At 44.0% G+C, this 17,927-nt stretch overlaps 1 protein-coding gene across 4 annotated transcripts in view; it reads left to right on the forward strand.

Moving 5' to 3' along the window:
- The first annotated feature begins 1,389 nt into the window (after positions 1 to 1,389).
- Positions 1,390 to 17,927, forward strand: part of HIVEP1 (HIVEP zinc finger 1) — a 157,332-nt gene continuing 140,794 nt past the window's right edge. The window contains exons 1-2 of one of the 4 annotated variants that reach the window (XM_012753591.2): positions 1,390 to 1,502; positions 8,178 to 8,320. In XM_012753591.2, coding sequence (XP_012609045.2) covers positions 8,281 to 8,320 — 40 coding nt within the window. In that variant the 5' untranslated portion in view covers positions 1,390 to 1,502; positions 8,178 to 8,280. Of the gene's footprint in view, positions 1,503 to 4,567; positions 4,667 to 4,912; positions 5,162 to 5,267; positions 5,375 to 8,177; positions 8,321 to 17,927 lie in introns of those variants that run through there. The other 3 variants (XM_020280118.2, XM_012753593.2, XM_076010474.1) reach the window with 3 other exon arrangements.

The raw sequence follows: 17,927 nt of genomic DNA on the forward strand, positions 1-17,927 counted from the left end.
AATATCATATCTTAATTCCTTCCAAATGATGACTGAGTAGGCTCCTTTGGTTGCCAGTTGCCTGCCCATTCTGTCTTCAGAGCTCCTCATATTACAGTAAACCCACCCTTCCCGTTTGCCTGGGACAGTCCAGGTGTATGTCTTTCATCTGGGTATAATTATTAATAGCCTCCCTTTCACTCTCAAAAGTGTTCTGGTGTGGGTGTTACTTGTTTCACATTTGCTTGGACTTTCTATTCTAGGCAGAAAAATCATCACACAAAGTTCACTTGCCTTTACCTTCAAGATGTTTCCTTCCCCTGGCATGTTGTTATTAGACTATTGCCCAGTTGTGAACTTTCTCTCCTTCAAAATCCTACTGAGAACTCACCCTCAGGATGGAACTTTCTCTGATAGTCCTGTCCTCCACCCCACCAGAAACCTCTCAGCAATCATGTAAATAACTCTGTATAACTTTAATTGGTTCTGTTTATAAGCTGCTGCTTCTATCTTTTCTTCCCTCTAGGTATTTTTCCATGTGTTTATCCTGTCTCCATTAATTTGTAAACTCCCAGAGGGCAAGGCCTGAACACAAGCTGATGTTGGCATAAAGTGGATGCAGGGTAAAGCTGAATGGTACCGAGTGAGTGCCATCCTTCTTTATTGCTAATCTGTTAAAAAGGAAAAAAAAAACAATCTTGTTAGTGATGACGGTCCTGAGACTGCTAACCTAATGTAGAAATAAATCCAGTTTCTGTTAGTTTCCAGACAAACATGATAAAATCAATAGTTACAAGCATTCCATAATGTAAGGGGGAGGGTGTGCGGATATTTTGACCTATAAAGGAATTTGTGGTGTATGTTAGGCATGTCATTATAGAGTTTTTTGCCTAGAGGTTTATTCTCGTCTTTGTAAGTCTGCAGGACTATCTCAGAAAGGAAATAATATTTACTTTAAAAACTGAGATCTAAAAACCAAACAAAGCCTCAGGAAAGAAACAATACCACCGTATTACAAGTTTGTGCTATGAGTGGAGGGAAAATGAACCTAATTTAGGAGGCCTCCTCCTCTGTGCCTAACCGAAAATACCACATGGTCCAGCACTCCAAGATCGCTACATGGGTGGATTGTCCATCTCTGCCCAGGTAACAAAGGCAGCCCCTCGCGAATGCTCCTTTTTTTCTCGCTGCGGGGGTAAGAAATGGGGATCCTGTACCGCGACCACCTGCTCCCCTGTCGGGACCCCGCACGGAAAGCGCCAGGTACCCGTCTGTCACCCGGGTGCAAGCCCGAGGCACGCTCCGACGGAGGCGGTGCGCTCGCCCGATAACATCAAAGCCCCAGGCAGGGGCCAGAAAAGGGGGGGCAAAAGCAGCCGAGGGAACGAGGCGCCTCCCCCTAGCATTTCCTCTCACGCCCACTTCCAACCTAGGAGGCTTTTGGTTTCTGCTTTTGTTGTTTTTAAAATTAAAAGTTAAGCCCAGGAAGCTGCTTTGGACCAGACTTCTGCGTTGCAGTCCGGGTAAGTTTCGCTCCTGGTTCTTTTGTCTGGCGCCTGGCTGGGGCAGAGCCCGGGCGCGGGGCGCGGGTGGCGCAGCGAGCGGGGACGGCTCGGTCGCCGGGTCGCCCGGAGGAGGAGGGGACTCGGCCGGTGGACGGGGAAGCCCGGCGCGCGCCGAGGGCGGAGGGCGGAGGGCCGAGGGAGGGAGGGACGCGCGGCGTGACCCGGCGGCCGGCGGGGAGGAACCTCCGGGATCTCCGCGTGGCGGCGGCGGCGGCGGTGGCGCTGCCCGGCGGCGCGCAGGGCGGGGGGCCGGGGCCGCGGGGCCGCGCCAGGGGGGGCCGAGCCGGGCCGGGCGGGTGGCCGCGTGGGAACCCCGGCCGGGGACGCGCGGGCGGCCGGTGGGGGTGGTGGCGCCGGCCCGGTTGGACGCGGCTCGGGAGTGGACTTGTGCTTTCTGAAAACTGATCGGCAGGAAAAATGTGTGCAGAGCCTTTCAGTGACATTACCCTCCCTCCAACCCCACGTCCCCCAGCGGGGTTCCAGAAGCGTTCTCGCAGCCCGGAGGGATGCAGCCGGAGGGAAGTGGCCCCCTAGGGACCCCCATATGTGGCTTTTCTTTTCTTTTTTGGCCGCAAATGGTCACCTGCTCCCCCATTGTTCCAGGATTTTTAACAGATCAAACTGCAGTTTTCCATTCTCATTCATCCTCTGGTTCATTTTTTTTTTTTTTTTACCCCACGTTCCGTTTATTTGAAAAATTTTGAGAAACTATATTGAATTAGCCACAAAACAATTAAGGTGGCACAATCTACTTTATATCGTAGCTGGATTTCCCTGCATTCTGATACTTGGAAGTCAGAAGTGTAGGCAAGATTAGGAAAAGAAATATTGAGAAAATTCGAAAACTTGCTAGGAAAACTGTTCTGTATTGTATTTATTTCAAAGAAAAGTTTAGTATCTGTGTGCTGCTCAAAAAAGCCAAATAGGAATGACAGACTTTACCTATTATAATTCAAAATTGCGTGTAAATTTTGCTAGAAGGTTCATAGCAATGCTAAATCCTGAATAAACATTGTGTTGACAGTACATATTTCTGTTGTGCTCAACAACTATTGGGTTAAAAAGTATTAATTCAGTTAGCATTTTTGACTTCCCAAGTGACATTAACTCGGCTCATCATCAAGGTACCTTCATCCTGACAGGTTATTAGCTATACTTTCACATTTAAATGAGTGTTCATTTTTTGATTCAAATAACCCAGTTAGGAAGTTACAATATATACTTTTTATGATTGCAACCTATTGGATATCATTTCATTTCATAAGGAGATGGTTATGTCACAATGAAAATAAAAATTGCACCATTCCATTGTGGGATTAACATTAGTATCCTAGACATCATTTCAGATTTACACAGTTGGATGATCTTTGCTCTTATAACCAAATTTACTTTTTAGTAGGCATATTTTATCCCCCTTTATATGACATTATTTTTGGCTAGAAATTCGCCATTTCTGAGTATTCCATTTTTAATCATTCTCATTTTGGTGTTTTCAGCTCTTCTTAGCTCAAATGAGCTAGAGGTAGGATTTTTCTCTGGGGAATTTTAGGGGTCGACCCTAGCAGGAAAAACCTAGACGCCTTTATGGAAGCGCAAGGGAAGAGATCAGTCACGTTTGCACAGAGGGCCGGCAGTCTTAGTGGGTGTATGGTCGTTTAGCATTTTTATTCCTTAAAAGGGGAAAACAGTTTGGTTTTATCAGAGAATTTTTTTGCATTTTAGTTTTTGTTTTACCTATTCCTTCTAAGTTCTGGGTGTCCCATTAAACCCATTATAAGGAGGCCACTTTTGCCTCCTTCTTTAGGGGTACGCGTGGAATTTCTGACCCCCTAATTACTGACGTTCTTTAGGTCTAAGCCTGAAAACCTTCGTTACCCTGGTCCAGCCCTTCCTAATTTCTTTGCCATGGATTTCCACTCCTTGCTTCCTGCACTGCTTTCTAGCAGCCAGGATCAAACTCGGGTTTATGGTAATTACTCCCTCTTCCCCTTTCTCTGCTCCCTGGCCTCCCAGGAGCCGGGTCAGGCACCCAGCCCTGCACCCCGCTTTTCTGTCCCCGAAGTGCCCTCCCGTGTGCCCCAAGCTGTCAGGCGGGCAGGCAGGGGTTAATTGCGCTCGCTGCTTCGGCTCTGGGAAGCACCAACGGGCTTTGGAGCGGCCTCTGGAATAACCTTGGCTTTCCTCGCCCTTTTAATAGAACATCCGCGACCAAAAAGTGGTTTCAGTTCAGGGTTAACACGTCCTCGTCCACTCTCCAAACCAACACCCCGCCCCCCTCTGGTTTTTTTAAAAGTTGTTTTTCAAAGTTAATGAGTTTCAAGTTTCACAATGACTTTCCCCTTCCTGCTACGCGTTGCTGAGGAAACCCCCTTGGGGTCCCCCCTCCCCGACGTCTCCCCCTCCCCCATCCGGCCCGGGCTAGGGGCGGGGCTGGGAGACCCCATGACGTCACCAGGCCGGCCCACATCCTGCTTTAGAAAGTAAAGAGACGGTAAAGAGAAACTACGGCCCCGCCCGTCCCCGCCCCTCTACCCCGACCAACCGCCCCCAACTGCGCGACCCGGCCAGGCCTTCCCCGGCCGCGTGACCGGCCGGGCCCGCCCCCGCCCCCGCCCCCGCGAGTGCCCAGGCTGCGCGACCCCAGCCGCCCTCCCCGGCGTCCCTAAGCCCGCCTCCCCCCGGCAGCGCCGCCTCCCTCCCAGCCCCTCCGGTCCCTGCGGCGGCCGGGAGGGCGGAGCGGCGGGTGGTGGCGGGCCGGGCGCGCTCCGGGGCCCGCCCCGCAGGGGACACCCGGAGCACCAGCTCCACCTGGGTGCGGGGCTGGGGCACCGGCTCGCCCCACGCCCCGGGCAGAGCTGGCGGCCGCGCCCGCCCAGCTGGGCCCCGGCGCCCGAGTGGCCCCCGCCCCTGGCCCCCGCCCCGCCGGGGACGCCCCCTCCCCCGCCCGCCCGCGCGTCGCAGCCCGCGGCCTCCCCGCCTCCCGCCCCCGGGGATCCCCTGCCGCCCCGCCCACCCGCGGGAAAGCCTCTGACCTTCGCCCTCCCTCCCCCGCGCCGCGCGGCCCGCGCTTCTCCCGCCGTCCCCAAAGACGCTAAACGTGCCCTACTCTGCCCCGGGGAGAGGTAAACCCGCGCCCGCCCGCCCGCCCCGGCCGGCCCCGGGGTCCGCGCCCCGCCGGGTGCGCGCCCGGCCCGCCGCCGGCCCCGACGCCCCCTGCCCGGCGGCCGCTACCATGCCGCGGGCTCGGGCGCCGGCGAGCGCCGCCGCCTCCCCCGCCCGGCGCCTGCGGCCCCCGCCCGCGCGCCCCGCGCTCCCCCGCCCCCCGGCCCGCTCCCCTGTTTAATATTTCAGCGCTGGGTGGTGTGAGCGCCAGTTGCCGGCCCTGGTGCGGCTGCTGCTCGGCGGCGCGGCGCGGCGGCGGGGCTGGGCGCCGGCGAGCAGCCGCAGCGGCGGGAGGTTATGTTTGTGTTTGGGGTTGTCAAGTGAAGCAGGGATCCCAGGCGCCGCGCCGCGCCGCGCGGGGGGCGCGGAGGTTCCGAGCTGCGGCCGCCGCCATCAGCAGCGCGGCTCCGGGCGGGCTGCGGCGGCAGCGGCTCCGCCGGGCGTCCTGGCAGCAGGTTCGGCGCGGGCTCCGCGGCGGGGGCGCTGCAGCGGGGAGGGCGGCGGGCGGGCGGGGCGGGGGGCAGGACCACATCCCCTCGGCGGGCGGGGGGCGTGCGGGCGCGCGTGTGTGTGCGTGTGTGTGCAACCGCCGACCTTGCAGAGGGGATGGCTGCGTGCGGGAGGCACTTGCCACTTCTGGGCGCCCGCGCCGCGCGCCGGCCGAGCAGGTACGGAGGGACCCAGCCTCCCCGGCCGCCTTCCACCCGCAGACGCATTTTGCAAGAGGGTGGGGGGTGAGGGAGACCAGGCCTCGGCTTCCCAACCTCCCGGCTTTGTGGCTTTCTTTCCCTTTCGTTCCTTGCTCTAAGTGCCTGTTTACTCCCGGCCACCTGGGTAGTTTCTTTCCGGGTTGGGAGTGCGCGCCCGCAGCAGTTGGGAGGGGGCCTCGGGTTGGGGCGCGGGTCGGTCGGGCTCGCCCAGGGGTCGGGCTCGGGAAGGAGTTGCTGGCTGCAGAGGGGAGGGGGCGGCGGAGCTGGCGGCGAGGAGGAGTCTCAGGGCTGCCGCGCTCGCCTCATCTCGTCGTCGTCGTCTTCCTCCTCCTCCTCCTCCGGCTCTCTCCGCATCCACTCCAGGCTTCTTCCCGAGCTGGCACTTCCATTCCCCCCTCCTCCTGGCATGCGAAGCGCTTTGTTCAGTGCAGCGTTGCAGAGGGGTTTTCCCAGGCTCCGCCCTCCACATTCATTCATGTTTTTTCTCCTTGCAACTGTCTTTACGCTTTTTGATCGTGTCATGTTTTTGCTCCATATGTAGTATTTATTTCTTTCCCGTAAACGAGCGGTTTATCACTCGTCCCAGTCGCTACACTGCTGCTGTCTTTGGAAATACCCACTTCCCCCCACAAGGATTTAAACATGGGATGGACAGCTAGGGACAGTGGGTAGACAGTGAACGGGGTAGCAGGAAGCCTTTACAGATTGGGAATTTGCATATTTTACATTTATGCTCCAGATCCTGTGGGATCACGTGATTGGATTACGATCAGAGTTCAAGCTTTAAAAACTTCCAAATAGCATGATTATTTAAAAGCTTTAAGTTTAACAAGGAACGTCATCAAGCATTCATGCAATTTATTTGGCCCTAATGTGGCTAAATTCTTTATTGAATCAGAGCCTTCCTGAATCAGTGGATTTTTCTTTAGTGCAGGGAGTTGAGGAACCATATCTTTCATAGATCATTTAGCACAGTGGTAGATGAAATACGTAGTTGGATCATCATATTTTATATTCTTTCCCATGCAGTTAAAATATTGGAATAATTTTATGCTGTGCTGGCATATAGCCATATTAGGGATAAAATACTGAACTTAATTGCAGCCTTATTTACCTTCTAGTTATTTGCTATAATAAAACCACAAATTTCTGAAATCTTATAGTAGTGTATTAGACATATTCTTTCCCATATAGGCTTTCTGAGGGAGAATTAATATTTCATCAATTTTGTGTGGCAGGCAAAACAGCTACATTGTTTGGTTTAGTACTTATAACAACCTTATGAGGTGAATTATATTTCTTAGTTTTACAGTTGGGAAATCTGATCTTCAGAGAGGTTAAATAATTTGAACAAGGCCACACAATAAGGGATAAAGCCTGACTTTGAACCCAGTCTGATTTGACACCAAAATATGTAGTTACGACTTGATATGCAGTACAGCCTCTTGGAAAAAACACTGAGAGTAGGTTTTATCACCTTCATATGGAAATAAATATTGGAAATAACTGGGTCATGTGGTGCCACATTCCTTAGTTGCTGATCTTGGGCAGGTTACTTAATTTCTCCTCTATTAGTTTTATTTTCTATAAGGTGGGTAAATGATAGCTACCTTCTCAGTTATTGTTAGGATTAACTTAGGTAATGTGTAGAAAGTACATAGGTGCATAGGAGGTGCTTAGTAAGTATTCTCTTATTCTATCTATGGTGCCACATAGAACAAAAGTATTAAACAAAGTATTCCATTTTTGTGTCTCTGCTTAGTGATTAAACATTGTTTCATGTTTAACAGTAACATAATGGGCTTTGCTTATCAGCTTTCTTGCAGGAAGTTAAAACTAAAATTTCAGCTCTAGGATCCTTGAGAATCTTGTGGAAGAGGAGTCTGAGGTGGCTGATTGGGGGAGATAGATGATTAGGTTTTGGATCATTACTGTCTCGGCACATTGTTTTTCAGATCACTCTTTTTAAAAATGTGTATGTCAGGACGGACTAAGATATGCTGCAGTAACAAATAACTCCCAAACCTCTGACTTAAAAGAATGAAAATCTGTTTCCTGTTGATGTTGCATTAGCATGTCAGTTTAGCATGAGCCCAGCTCTGTGTTGTCAGATTCATTATCTAGAACAGTTCTGGTCCCTTGGCAGAGGGGAAAGAGCTCGGGAGGACCTTGCTTTGATACTTACATGCTCCAGCTCGGAAGTGAGGCATGTCTTATCCACTCACAGGTCACTAGCTACAACAGGTGACACATTCCAGCCAAACACTTGAGGCGGAAAATGCAGTCTTACCATGAGCCTAGAAGGGAGGTCTGGAATAAATGAGAAGCAGCCATAATAGTAACCGCATATATTAAGTGAAGTTGTTAAATTTCACTTAAATTTCACAAGATGAGCAAGACATAGTCCCTTCCCTTATGAGTGGGCAGATGTACTACACATGCAACATAACCCTTTTGTAGCCTGATGCTATACTTTAATTGTACCTGGTAATGTTATTTTAAAACACAAAGTGAAATTTTTCCACTCTTGTTTGATAAAGGTATGGTGATTTTTTCCCCCCTGTTTTCTTAATGAGAAGGTCCAGATATTGGCAAGATGTGATATGTCTATGTTTAATTAAAAGTTAATAATCTTTTATAGCAGTGCTTAGCATGGTTACCTTTTCTTGAGTTGAGATTGTGCCATGCTAGGTGATAACTTTTAAAGTATCTTTTTCCTTTGAAGATGATAAAATGTGCTTCTTGTTTTTTTCTTTTTTAGCACATGGATTAATTGATGTACATTGAGTTTATGGAGCTACCTTTTTGTGACCTGCTCTTCCCACAGTTTTTAAGAAGAAAAAGGAGCCCCTGAATAAAAGAAGATGCCTCGAACTAAACAGATCCATCCCAGAAATCTAAGAGGTAAGGCTCTGCATTAAGGAGAAGTAAGGCTTACAATAAATTTTTAAATAAAGTATCTCTTTAGTGACAGGAGTGGCTGTTTGTTAGATGTTGACTGTGCTCTGCAGTTAGCTCTATTTCTTTTGTTCATTTCCATTTGTCCTGCGCAATTCTTGTTTCTCAGGAGATTCTTAATAAATATCTGCTGAATGAATTAATTGAATTTGACGAAATTACAGTGCTTTTTCAACCATTAGATGTGGGTATCGAAGGCTGAGATTTGCTATTTCTTGACAGGAACCATATTTGGATCAAGGAATCTGAAATGAAGGATTGAATGTTCTTTGCCAACTGGATCATCAAGAATTTTTGTGTTTATTTTTTTCACTTCTCCATACTTCTTTTGAGATTTATTTCTGTACTGCTTTATAAGTTAGATTAACAAGATAAGAAGCGAAGAGAGTTGTAGTTGGCATTTATTAGACCATTATTTGCGGAAGTCAGAGGCAAATTATTTTCCATAAGGAAGCAGTGGGTCAAAAACATGTATATAATACACATTTCACACAAAGACTAAAAAATGCCTGTTTTCTCCTTAACTGTCAACATATATTTTATTATTAGAAAAGTAGGGCCGGGCGTGGTGGCTCACGCTTGTAATTCTAGCACTCTGGGAGGCCGAGGCGGGCGGATTGCTCAAGGTCAGGAGTTCAAAACCAGCCTGAGCGAGACCCCGTCTCTACTATAAAAAATAGAAAGAAATTAATTGGCCAACTAATATATATATATATAAAATTAGCCGGGCATGGTGGCACGTGCCTGTAGTCCCAGCTACTCGGGAGGCTGAGGCAGTAGGATTGCTTGAGCCCAGGAGTTTGAGGTTGCTGTGAGCTAGGCTGACGCCATGGCACTCACTCTAGCCTGGGCAACAAATTGAGACTCTGTCTCAAAAAAAAAAAAAAAAAAAAAGAAAAGTAAGCCTATTCTAGCTTACCATTTTAAAAGATTTGTATTATTTTAATGTGTTTCATCATCTGGGAATAGCAGTTATCTTTTATATTAGCATATTGACTGCCACACAAAAAACCCAGAAACTTTTCCATGGGGCCACAGTGTTTTACTATGAAAATAGAATAAAAACTTTGAGTGTAATTTAAAGGTAAACATAAATAGAAAAATGAAATTTACAGACTTCTATTCATTTAATTCACATTTTTAGAATTGTCAATATTAATTGTTACAATAAGAACATCAACAAGTAGGATTTTACATATGCTTCACATGGCCCCAGGGGCAAAACTAGAGTAGGTTAAATACAACTCTCATGGCAGTTAATGTGTTAAAATGCACTAGATAAGAATGTAGCAGTATCAAGCAAAGAACTATTAAAGCAAATAATTCTAAACTGAGCAAAATATTCTATGAAATATTTACCATTACAGAAAAAATTCCCAAGCATATGCAAGTTAAGAAATGACCTGAGTACCAAATATATTAATTGAAAATGTTCCTTAGTGAAATAAATTTGGCTAGTCACCATAAGTTGATATTTGAAAATGTGGCCAATTTTGTGGTCTTTGTGAATCTGGAAATAGTGCTTGTTTCCTGCCTTAAAAAGTACTAGAACTCTCTGTTGACATAGGTAGATGCCTTGGCCTAAGTTCAAGTTGATGATTATAGTACCAGTGTTTAATGAGGTGGAGATTTAGATGAGACCATTAAGTGTGGTGTGTCAAGGTCTGATTTTTCTGAGTCTTATAGGAAATGTTGAAAATTGAATGTGTATTTGCCCATCTCCCTCACTGGAGTCTGAACTTCCTAAAGTAGAAACTTTCTTTCATTTATGTAAGAAAGGCGTCCACACCCAAGGACATTTGGAGCCATGGGCCCTGCTTTTACAATTTATCTGTCCAGGGGGCACCCTCTTCAATCTGCATGAAGGCAGCATATAGGCCCCCAGCTGCCCTGGCCCCCAGCACAGTTCCTGACAGCTAATGGGAACCCACATATTTGTTGAAGGAGTGAATACATAATTGATCTAAAGGTATTATTCATTAGGTCATAAATATTAAACGTTTTTCATATTTAACACATTGAGCGCCACACTAGGAAAAAAATTTTTTCCTTGGGGCCATGCTATTTTATTACAAAAATAGAATAAAAACTTCAAAAACCAAATGTTCCTTTCTCATTTAATGAAAAGTTTATTTTTTATTGTTTTCTGTGCATGAGTTATATGCAGTTAAATTATCAGTGTTAATTGTAACAAGAACATCAACAGGTAAGGTTTTCGTGAACGAACTGCTGCAGGGTTTTGCCCAGGGGGCCATCGGTCCTATACTACAGCATGGCAGCATGAGTTGCCTGCACACCACACAGCTCCCAAGGTAAAGAGACGTGTGAGTTACATATGCTTCATGAGGCCTCTGGCTCTCAAAACTGGCATGAGTTAAATACAACTCACATGGCAGTTAATGTGTTAAAATATATACTAAGATTTTAGATGAAATGACTATCTTGAGAAATGCAGATTTTCAGACCATAGACTCTTTGTTTCTGTATTAAATAATCGTTCAACTCAGCAGACATTTGTTGAATGACTTCATGCACCACAGTTCTAGGTGGTGCATGAAGATAGGGATAAAATGATGATAACGCTGAGACCATGAAGGGAGTAGTATGGTGCTGAAGGTGGGCCTAGGCAAACATAACCGCTGCTATGGTGAGGGAAGAGCAGAGGTCTGGAGATGGCAGAGATAGAGGATCACAGTTTGTGCTGTTGTTAGGGGGTGGTTTGGAGTGAGGCAGGGCGGCGATTTAGGGGAGGAAAGGTAACACCTGAACTGGGTCCTTAAGGCTGGCAACTTATCCCAAGAAGCTGACAAAATGGAGTAAGTGCATTTCATCCTGGGGTAGGAGCTGGGGAGTAACTTGGGGTATCTAAGGTACTCTGTTACCAGAGTGTAAGAAGGAGGCAGAGAAGCAGGAGATTGGAGTGGGAGAATTAGGAGGAATCACATGATGAAGGTCCATCAAATTTAGTATGTAGAGCTAAAAATTTTAATAGGAAAACTTGCTTTTCTGAAATTATGATATTTTTGGAGTTTTCAAAAAGAGAACTTGAAACGAATTGAGTCTGACCCATCACTTAGAGACTAGAAAGTTAACTACCTAAGGTGCTTATGAACTCCTAGCCACTAAGGAAAAGATGGAAGTAGATTTGCACAAGATAGGTTACCCAAGCTATGCCAGTGGGACCACCGGAGACTCCCAGGGCCCGGGGAGGAGGGACTTCATGGAAGGCGTGGTATCTGAGCCACCTTAGTTCACTCAGCAGCAGTGGATGAGGGTGAAGCTTCCATTTCTGGCTGGGAAAACCTGAGTGAGCAAAGGCATGCAGGAGAAGGTGCTAAGGCCTCACACCTTAAAATTTTCACTTTCCCCCTCAATGTATCTAAGGGCTCTATCCCTGGAAAGAATTTGGGGGTTAAAGTCAGCGGGTAAACATTAGCTACTGAAATTAAATTTTTAGCCTATCTTTTATGTCATCACTATGACAGTTTGGACTGTCATGTTTTGCTTTGTTTTACCTGTGACCCACTGCGTTGGCTTACAGAAAACACCTCTAATACAATTAGATATGAAATAGGGCGAGGAGGACATTGGAAAACCAGTAAAGGAGTCATAGCCCAGCCTGCTCATGCTGCTTCTGCTTTTAGCCGAGGGGTTTTTGCAAAACCTAACTCCTCTGTTTAGGCTTTCTTGGGAAATGGCCTATAATGTATTTGTGTTGGGCTTGGTAATTAAGTCAATATTAAAAGATATATACCTTAAAAATTCTCAAATTATATGCTTATTACGTTTCCATGGCAGTTTCAATTCTTAAAATGTAATCTTTCTTTGATTTATTCTTGGTTCTTCTGCTGGGATGGGTATATTCCTCTGTATGTGCAAGGTCATACGATCACGTGTGCATCTTTCTGGAATGTGAATTCTACTTGGGGAGAATATGTATACTTTGTGTGTATGCATATTAAAGTATTAGACAAGTATTAAAAATATACAAAATTTTATATATCTGTCATGGAAGAATATACAAAATTTGCATGGATTTTAGATTAGGTTTGCACAGGCTACCTCCCATAAGGAGATGGAGTTACACTTCTTTGCTCTTCAAGTTCTTTAGTCGAAAAGTATGAGAAAAAAATGTCATCTTATGGGCAGTAAATAAATTTGGGGCATAAATGAGACAGACCTGATGGGTGATCTTTATACTTTTTAGGACTGTGGTTTTGTCAGATATGATCTCTTTACCCTTGGCATATAAACCAGATAGAACTTTTGTCTTTGATGTCTGTTTCCCATTTGCACAGCGCAGATGAGTAGAGTTTTAACACTGACCATTCGTTTGTGAGGTTGAAGAAGAACTTTGGAAGAGCATGAGAGAAGCACTTGGTGTTAGAAGTAAGGCTTCGTGTGTTGTCCTAGGTTCCCTGGAAAAAGGTGACTGGACCATGGTGTGGTGAACTCCAAAGCCCGAGCTCCTGTATGTGTGCTTGGTGACCTGAGTGCTGGGCAGTGCCACCTTGCCCTGCAGTTATTCCTTAGTGATTGCTCCTCAGTGGAGCGGGTTGTCCCCGCCACCTTCCTAGGTCTTTGCTTGGACTCGAGTGACATGGAATGGAGGACCCAGTGACTTGCTGGGGGTTCCATGCCAATTCTGGTATGATAAAGGGCTGTGTTTTTGCTTCACCAGTCGTTATTGTGAATATGTTTCAAAGCTTCAGCAAAGGAAACGAGTTGTTAACTTATTTTAGTTGCATTTGGGCCTAGGGTTTCAAAGCCTCGTCTACTTTAAGATTGGAAGTCAGTGTGGAAAATACTAAGTATTAACCTTTTGCAAAACATATTTTGAGAATTTGGTGTAGCTGTTATTCATTTTTATTGGTTGAGTGCATTTGGCTCTGACCACACTATGAAAATGAGAACTTTTTCCTCTCTGAGAGCCAGCTTTATTATAATGTGAAAAGTACCATGGAAGAAGGTGATCACACCACAGCCACGATCCACACATGGGGTCTGTGGATGGCCCTCACTTCACAGGAGGAGGGCCAGTGTCCTGAGTGGCCAGGGCTTCCTTTCCACTCTATCTCATGAATAGTCAAATGCCATTTTAGGACCTCAGTGTGCAAATCCAGCATTTCTGTGCTTGGTCTTCGTTCTGGAAGGTACTTTTTCTCCTTCTCCATTTCGGCTCTCTTCATACTTTGTATGGGAGATACATCTACCAAAGAAGATTTTCACCTCTTTGATTTTTTTCCCCTTTTTTCTTCTCTTCTTCCCTTGTCAAAGTACACCCCGCCCCTCCACAAACATACTGTAGGCCTCCGTGTTTTGTTTGCATGTGGCTTATTGTACTTACGATGTTGCATCATAATTATTCTTCTACAGATCTCTCATCTTAGCTGGATTCTAAATATATCAGAAGAGACTATTTTGGTCATCTGGCTCAACAACAGAGTATTTGGTTGTGTTAGCCTTTTAGCAAACTAGAGGGTTAAGATGATTTTTATTCACAAAGTTTATGTTTTTGAACCTTGAGTAGGAACTGGCTCTTCCCATGTTTGGTAGCCTCTGATTAAGAAACTTGTGATACTTTTAATTGCCTGAACAGATAAACCAAGTGGTTATGACTAACTTTTGTTTTATGTGAAGTTTCGCCATTGGATTCCTAGAGTTTATCCTTTCAGTACATGTAATTAGTGTAAAGGTAACAAGTTTGGCCTCATGCTATCACTGACGAGCTGTGTGGTCTTGAGCAAGCTCTGAGTGTTGAATTCCTCGTCTGTAAAATGGAGATAATGTGTGACGATTAGATGATGTGGCAAATGTAAGCATTTGCCTCAGTGTCTGACATGGGGTAAACAGTCCAGAGAGCCATTACTTTCTATAAAAAACTGGCACATGTCAAACTGTTGGGTTGCATATGCATCATAAACAGAGGAAACAGGAATACCAACATAGAACCTCAAACCGCATTTTATGCTGCATACAGGAAGCTGCATCTGTGCTCAGCATTGATCACTGACATGTCCCCTTCTTGTCCTGACTACTCAAGGTTTAGGATCTGGAGGAGAGAGGCCAGCGCAGAAAATCATCTGGGAAGGGAAATTCTTACCCAATGTGCCGCTTCCTCAGTTTTTCCACTTAAACCCACTGAAACCTGGTCTCGGTTTTGGACAATGTTAAAATGAGGTTAAACGGAATATTTATTTGTCTTCATCTAATTCTCAGGAAACTTACTTTATTCTGTTGAACTGTTTTTAACAACAACGTTGACATCACGGAGCATGCGATGTTGAAGTGAAGTTCTCTCCTTAGGTTCTGAGACGGCAGCCATCTCTCAGTCCCCTGCTCTGCGTCTGTTTGAGACAAGAAAAACCCAACCGGGGTTTCAGGGTTAATCTGATTAAGATGAATGTTTTCATTGGCTTTCAATGTGTAGGCCTACTCCAGTGGTGGTTTTATAAAGTCTTCTATGGTGAATAGTCTTGTGTTTACTTCTTATGTAGGGATTATCTTGTTGAGTTTATAAGTGCAAGAGGTTTAATTTTGATGATGTTCAGATGGAATTCCAGCTGTTTAAGCATTGTTTTTCACATTTGAATGTGAGGTCAGCAGTTCCATGCTGACAGCCTTAAGATCTGAGAAGTCGGAAATCTTGTAGTGAAAACAACTCCACAGCTTATTTAAAAAACAAAAAAGAAATTCTGTATACGACTATAGCCAGAAAGGAAATAAGTAATAATTAAAAAAATAGTTTTTGCTGATGTAAGTGAAAAAGTTATTATGTAAATAGCTGACATGATTTAGTTTAAGTAGGATAAAAATGTAAGAATAGATTTAATATGGCAAGCCTCCCATTTTTTTTTGTAGATAATTATTTTTCAGCTCATGTTGAGAGCTTATTTGATGCTTTTTGAGTGCTTATTAGCATCAGCTAAATGCTTTTTTCTTTTTAAAAGAAAATACAAAATGTAATAATATGATTAACCAGAGTAATGATTTTATTTTAGAACATCTTTGCACAAGATATGTTCTGATGAGGTACAATTTTATGTTATCATAGAATAAAAAAAAAGTAATGTACATAAAGTCTCCTATCGTGTAAAAACATTTTTAAGCTTCACATTACTGCATTCTAAATGCAGTAATTTGAACAAGTCTGGGCTAAAGTTGGTTCTTGTGTTATGTGGAAAAATATTTTATAAATAAATTAAGTGGTTTACTTTTTTATTCATATATTTAATTTCTTTGAAACATTTAAGCAGTACTATTAATAATATGCTCATATTAATAATATGCTCATTGTAAATGATGCTATGGTGTTTTTATAAAGCACTTGATTTTTGTAATACTATTAGCAGTTCATTATAGCACAAAAGCTTACAATCAGGATCCTTTCTTCTCAACGTTCAAGTCATTCTTTCAGAAAGAAGGCCCTTTTGACCATTGAGGTATATTTAGTGCAGGATTGCATTAATTTTTATTTTTTTATTTTTTACAACTTTAAAATGAAAGTGTTCAGAAGGTTCTTAGAAATTTTCTGTGATGAGTTTTGTTCTAGCAAATATTCTAAAGTTGTGCTGTGGTGTAAAAGTCTTCAAAAACTATGAAATGATCACAAATTAGTTGGCCACTATATAGTTAACTAGAATTTCCATGTGGCTATAGGAATAGAGTATGAATTTAACCAAGTATACTTACCGTTTTGTATTTTGAAGTATGCTTGTATGTGCTTGTCTTCCAGCTCTGTCAGCAAAGAAAAAAATCAGCCTATAAACTGCTTAATAGTTACAATATGCAAATAGATTAAACATATAACACAGGGTAGTATTTGATAGTTTACAAGTAAATAAAAAAGAAAAATGAACTGAGGTGACACACAGGGCCCTGTAAGGTGGTTAAGCTGTACGGGGATGCACCAGAGTGCTTTCCCTTTGTGCCTCTCTGCAAGAATTATACAACTTTTACACCAGGAAAGATGGACCTTGGAGGTTATTTAGTTCAGCTGCCTCATTTTACAGATGAGAAGTCAGGGTGGACAGAGAAATTTAACTGAATAGACTTTGAGCAGCTTTTTTGTATCTTGATTGAGATGATATTTGTGAAATATTCTTTAGGAATTTTTTAACCCATATTACTTTCTATAGTTATGATTTTTTATGGGCCAGTGGCAAGAGAGAGGCTGTCTTGTATAGTTTTTGTGGTGATTGAAAAGAGGTAACCTTTCCACAGGTCTGTACTATGCTCTGTTCAAAGTGCTTTTTACAAATTTGCTCATTTCATCCCTAAAGCCACAAGAGATAGGTACTGTTAATATTATGAGCCCATTTTACAGATGTGGGAATGAGGAGGAGAGAGATTGCTGTGTGCCCAGGGTCACACAGCTAGAAGTCTCTGGTGCCTTTCCCCCTAACCGTCATGCTTGTACTGACTAATGTTGATAGTAGAAAGAGCTTTCCTGATTAGTAAGAGTTTGAAAGTGCTCTTCATCCCAGTTGTGAAATAAAACTTGTTAAGCATAGTACATAGAGGTAACTCAGGAGGTCATAATTTGAAGGACTATTTTTTCCCCCTCTAAGTCTGTAATTGTTGAGAATCCATTTCAGAGTTATGTATGTATATGTTACTTCACGTGGGATTTGCTATTACAAACCATCAAGGGAATTTCCAGGTGCTTCAAGACAGAAAGAATAGTTGCTTCGTCAAAGATGTTTGCTTACATGATCTGCTTAGTTTTAGGTAGCTGAAAGTAGAGATGTCTTCCTTAAAATGGAGAATGGCAGTATTTAAATGAGATCCTTAGTATAACAGGTGAAATTTCAGACATGAAGACTTAGAAAATATTTCTGGTGAAATTAATGTGAAAACATTACAATTCTAAGAAAAATAACAGATGATAACATTCTATAATTTGTTTTTATATGATAGGTACAGTAGAATGTAGAAAAAGTGTGCCATTTTAGATGTATATGGACTTTTTCATATTGAAGATATAGATAAAGGGCAAATAAAGAACCACTTTAAAGGGATCAGAGTTAGGAGATTATATTAGTCTTCCATTTTAACAGGAACAATGAAAATGTTAGTAGATTATGCCCAGACATAAAATCTTGCACCTCTTCTGTTAGAGTTCTTATTATAATATGTCTCCAAACACGTGGAAAAAAAGATCTAAGAGTAGTATAAAGCAACAGTATGATTTCAGATTACTATGGTCTGTGCAGTATGGAATTTCCAAAGGGAAAATGGAGCAAAAAATAATCCGAGTGGGATAGAGCAACCAGGAATACCCCTTGGAGAAGTCACCTTTTTTCTCAACGAATAGGAATTTTAAGAGGGGTTCTTAAAGAAAGGAAGGGTATATTGGCAGAGAAAATAAGTTCTTTTTAGACTTTGGTGGAAAAAAGGATGGGGGACAAATCATGTAGAAGTGATTGTTGCTCTAGCTTGCTTGGTTAGAGTGGATTTCTCAATGAATTTGAAACTCTAAGGAAGAAAAGAGGGAAGGAAACTTCTTAGATTTGATGTGTATAGTTTATGGTAATTAGAAAATTACTAGGTT

The sequence above is a fragment of the Microcebus murinus genome, chromosome 15 (genome assembly GCF_040939455.1).
Source record: "Microcebus murinus isolate Inina chromosome 15, M.murinus_Inina_mat1.0, whole genome shotgun sequence".
In the NCBI taxonomy this organism is placed as follows: Eukaryota; Metazoa; Chordata; class Mammalia; order Primates; family Cheirogaleidae; genus Microcebus; species Microcebus murinus.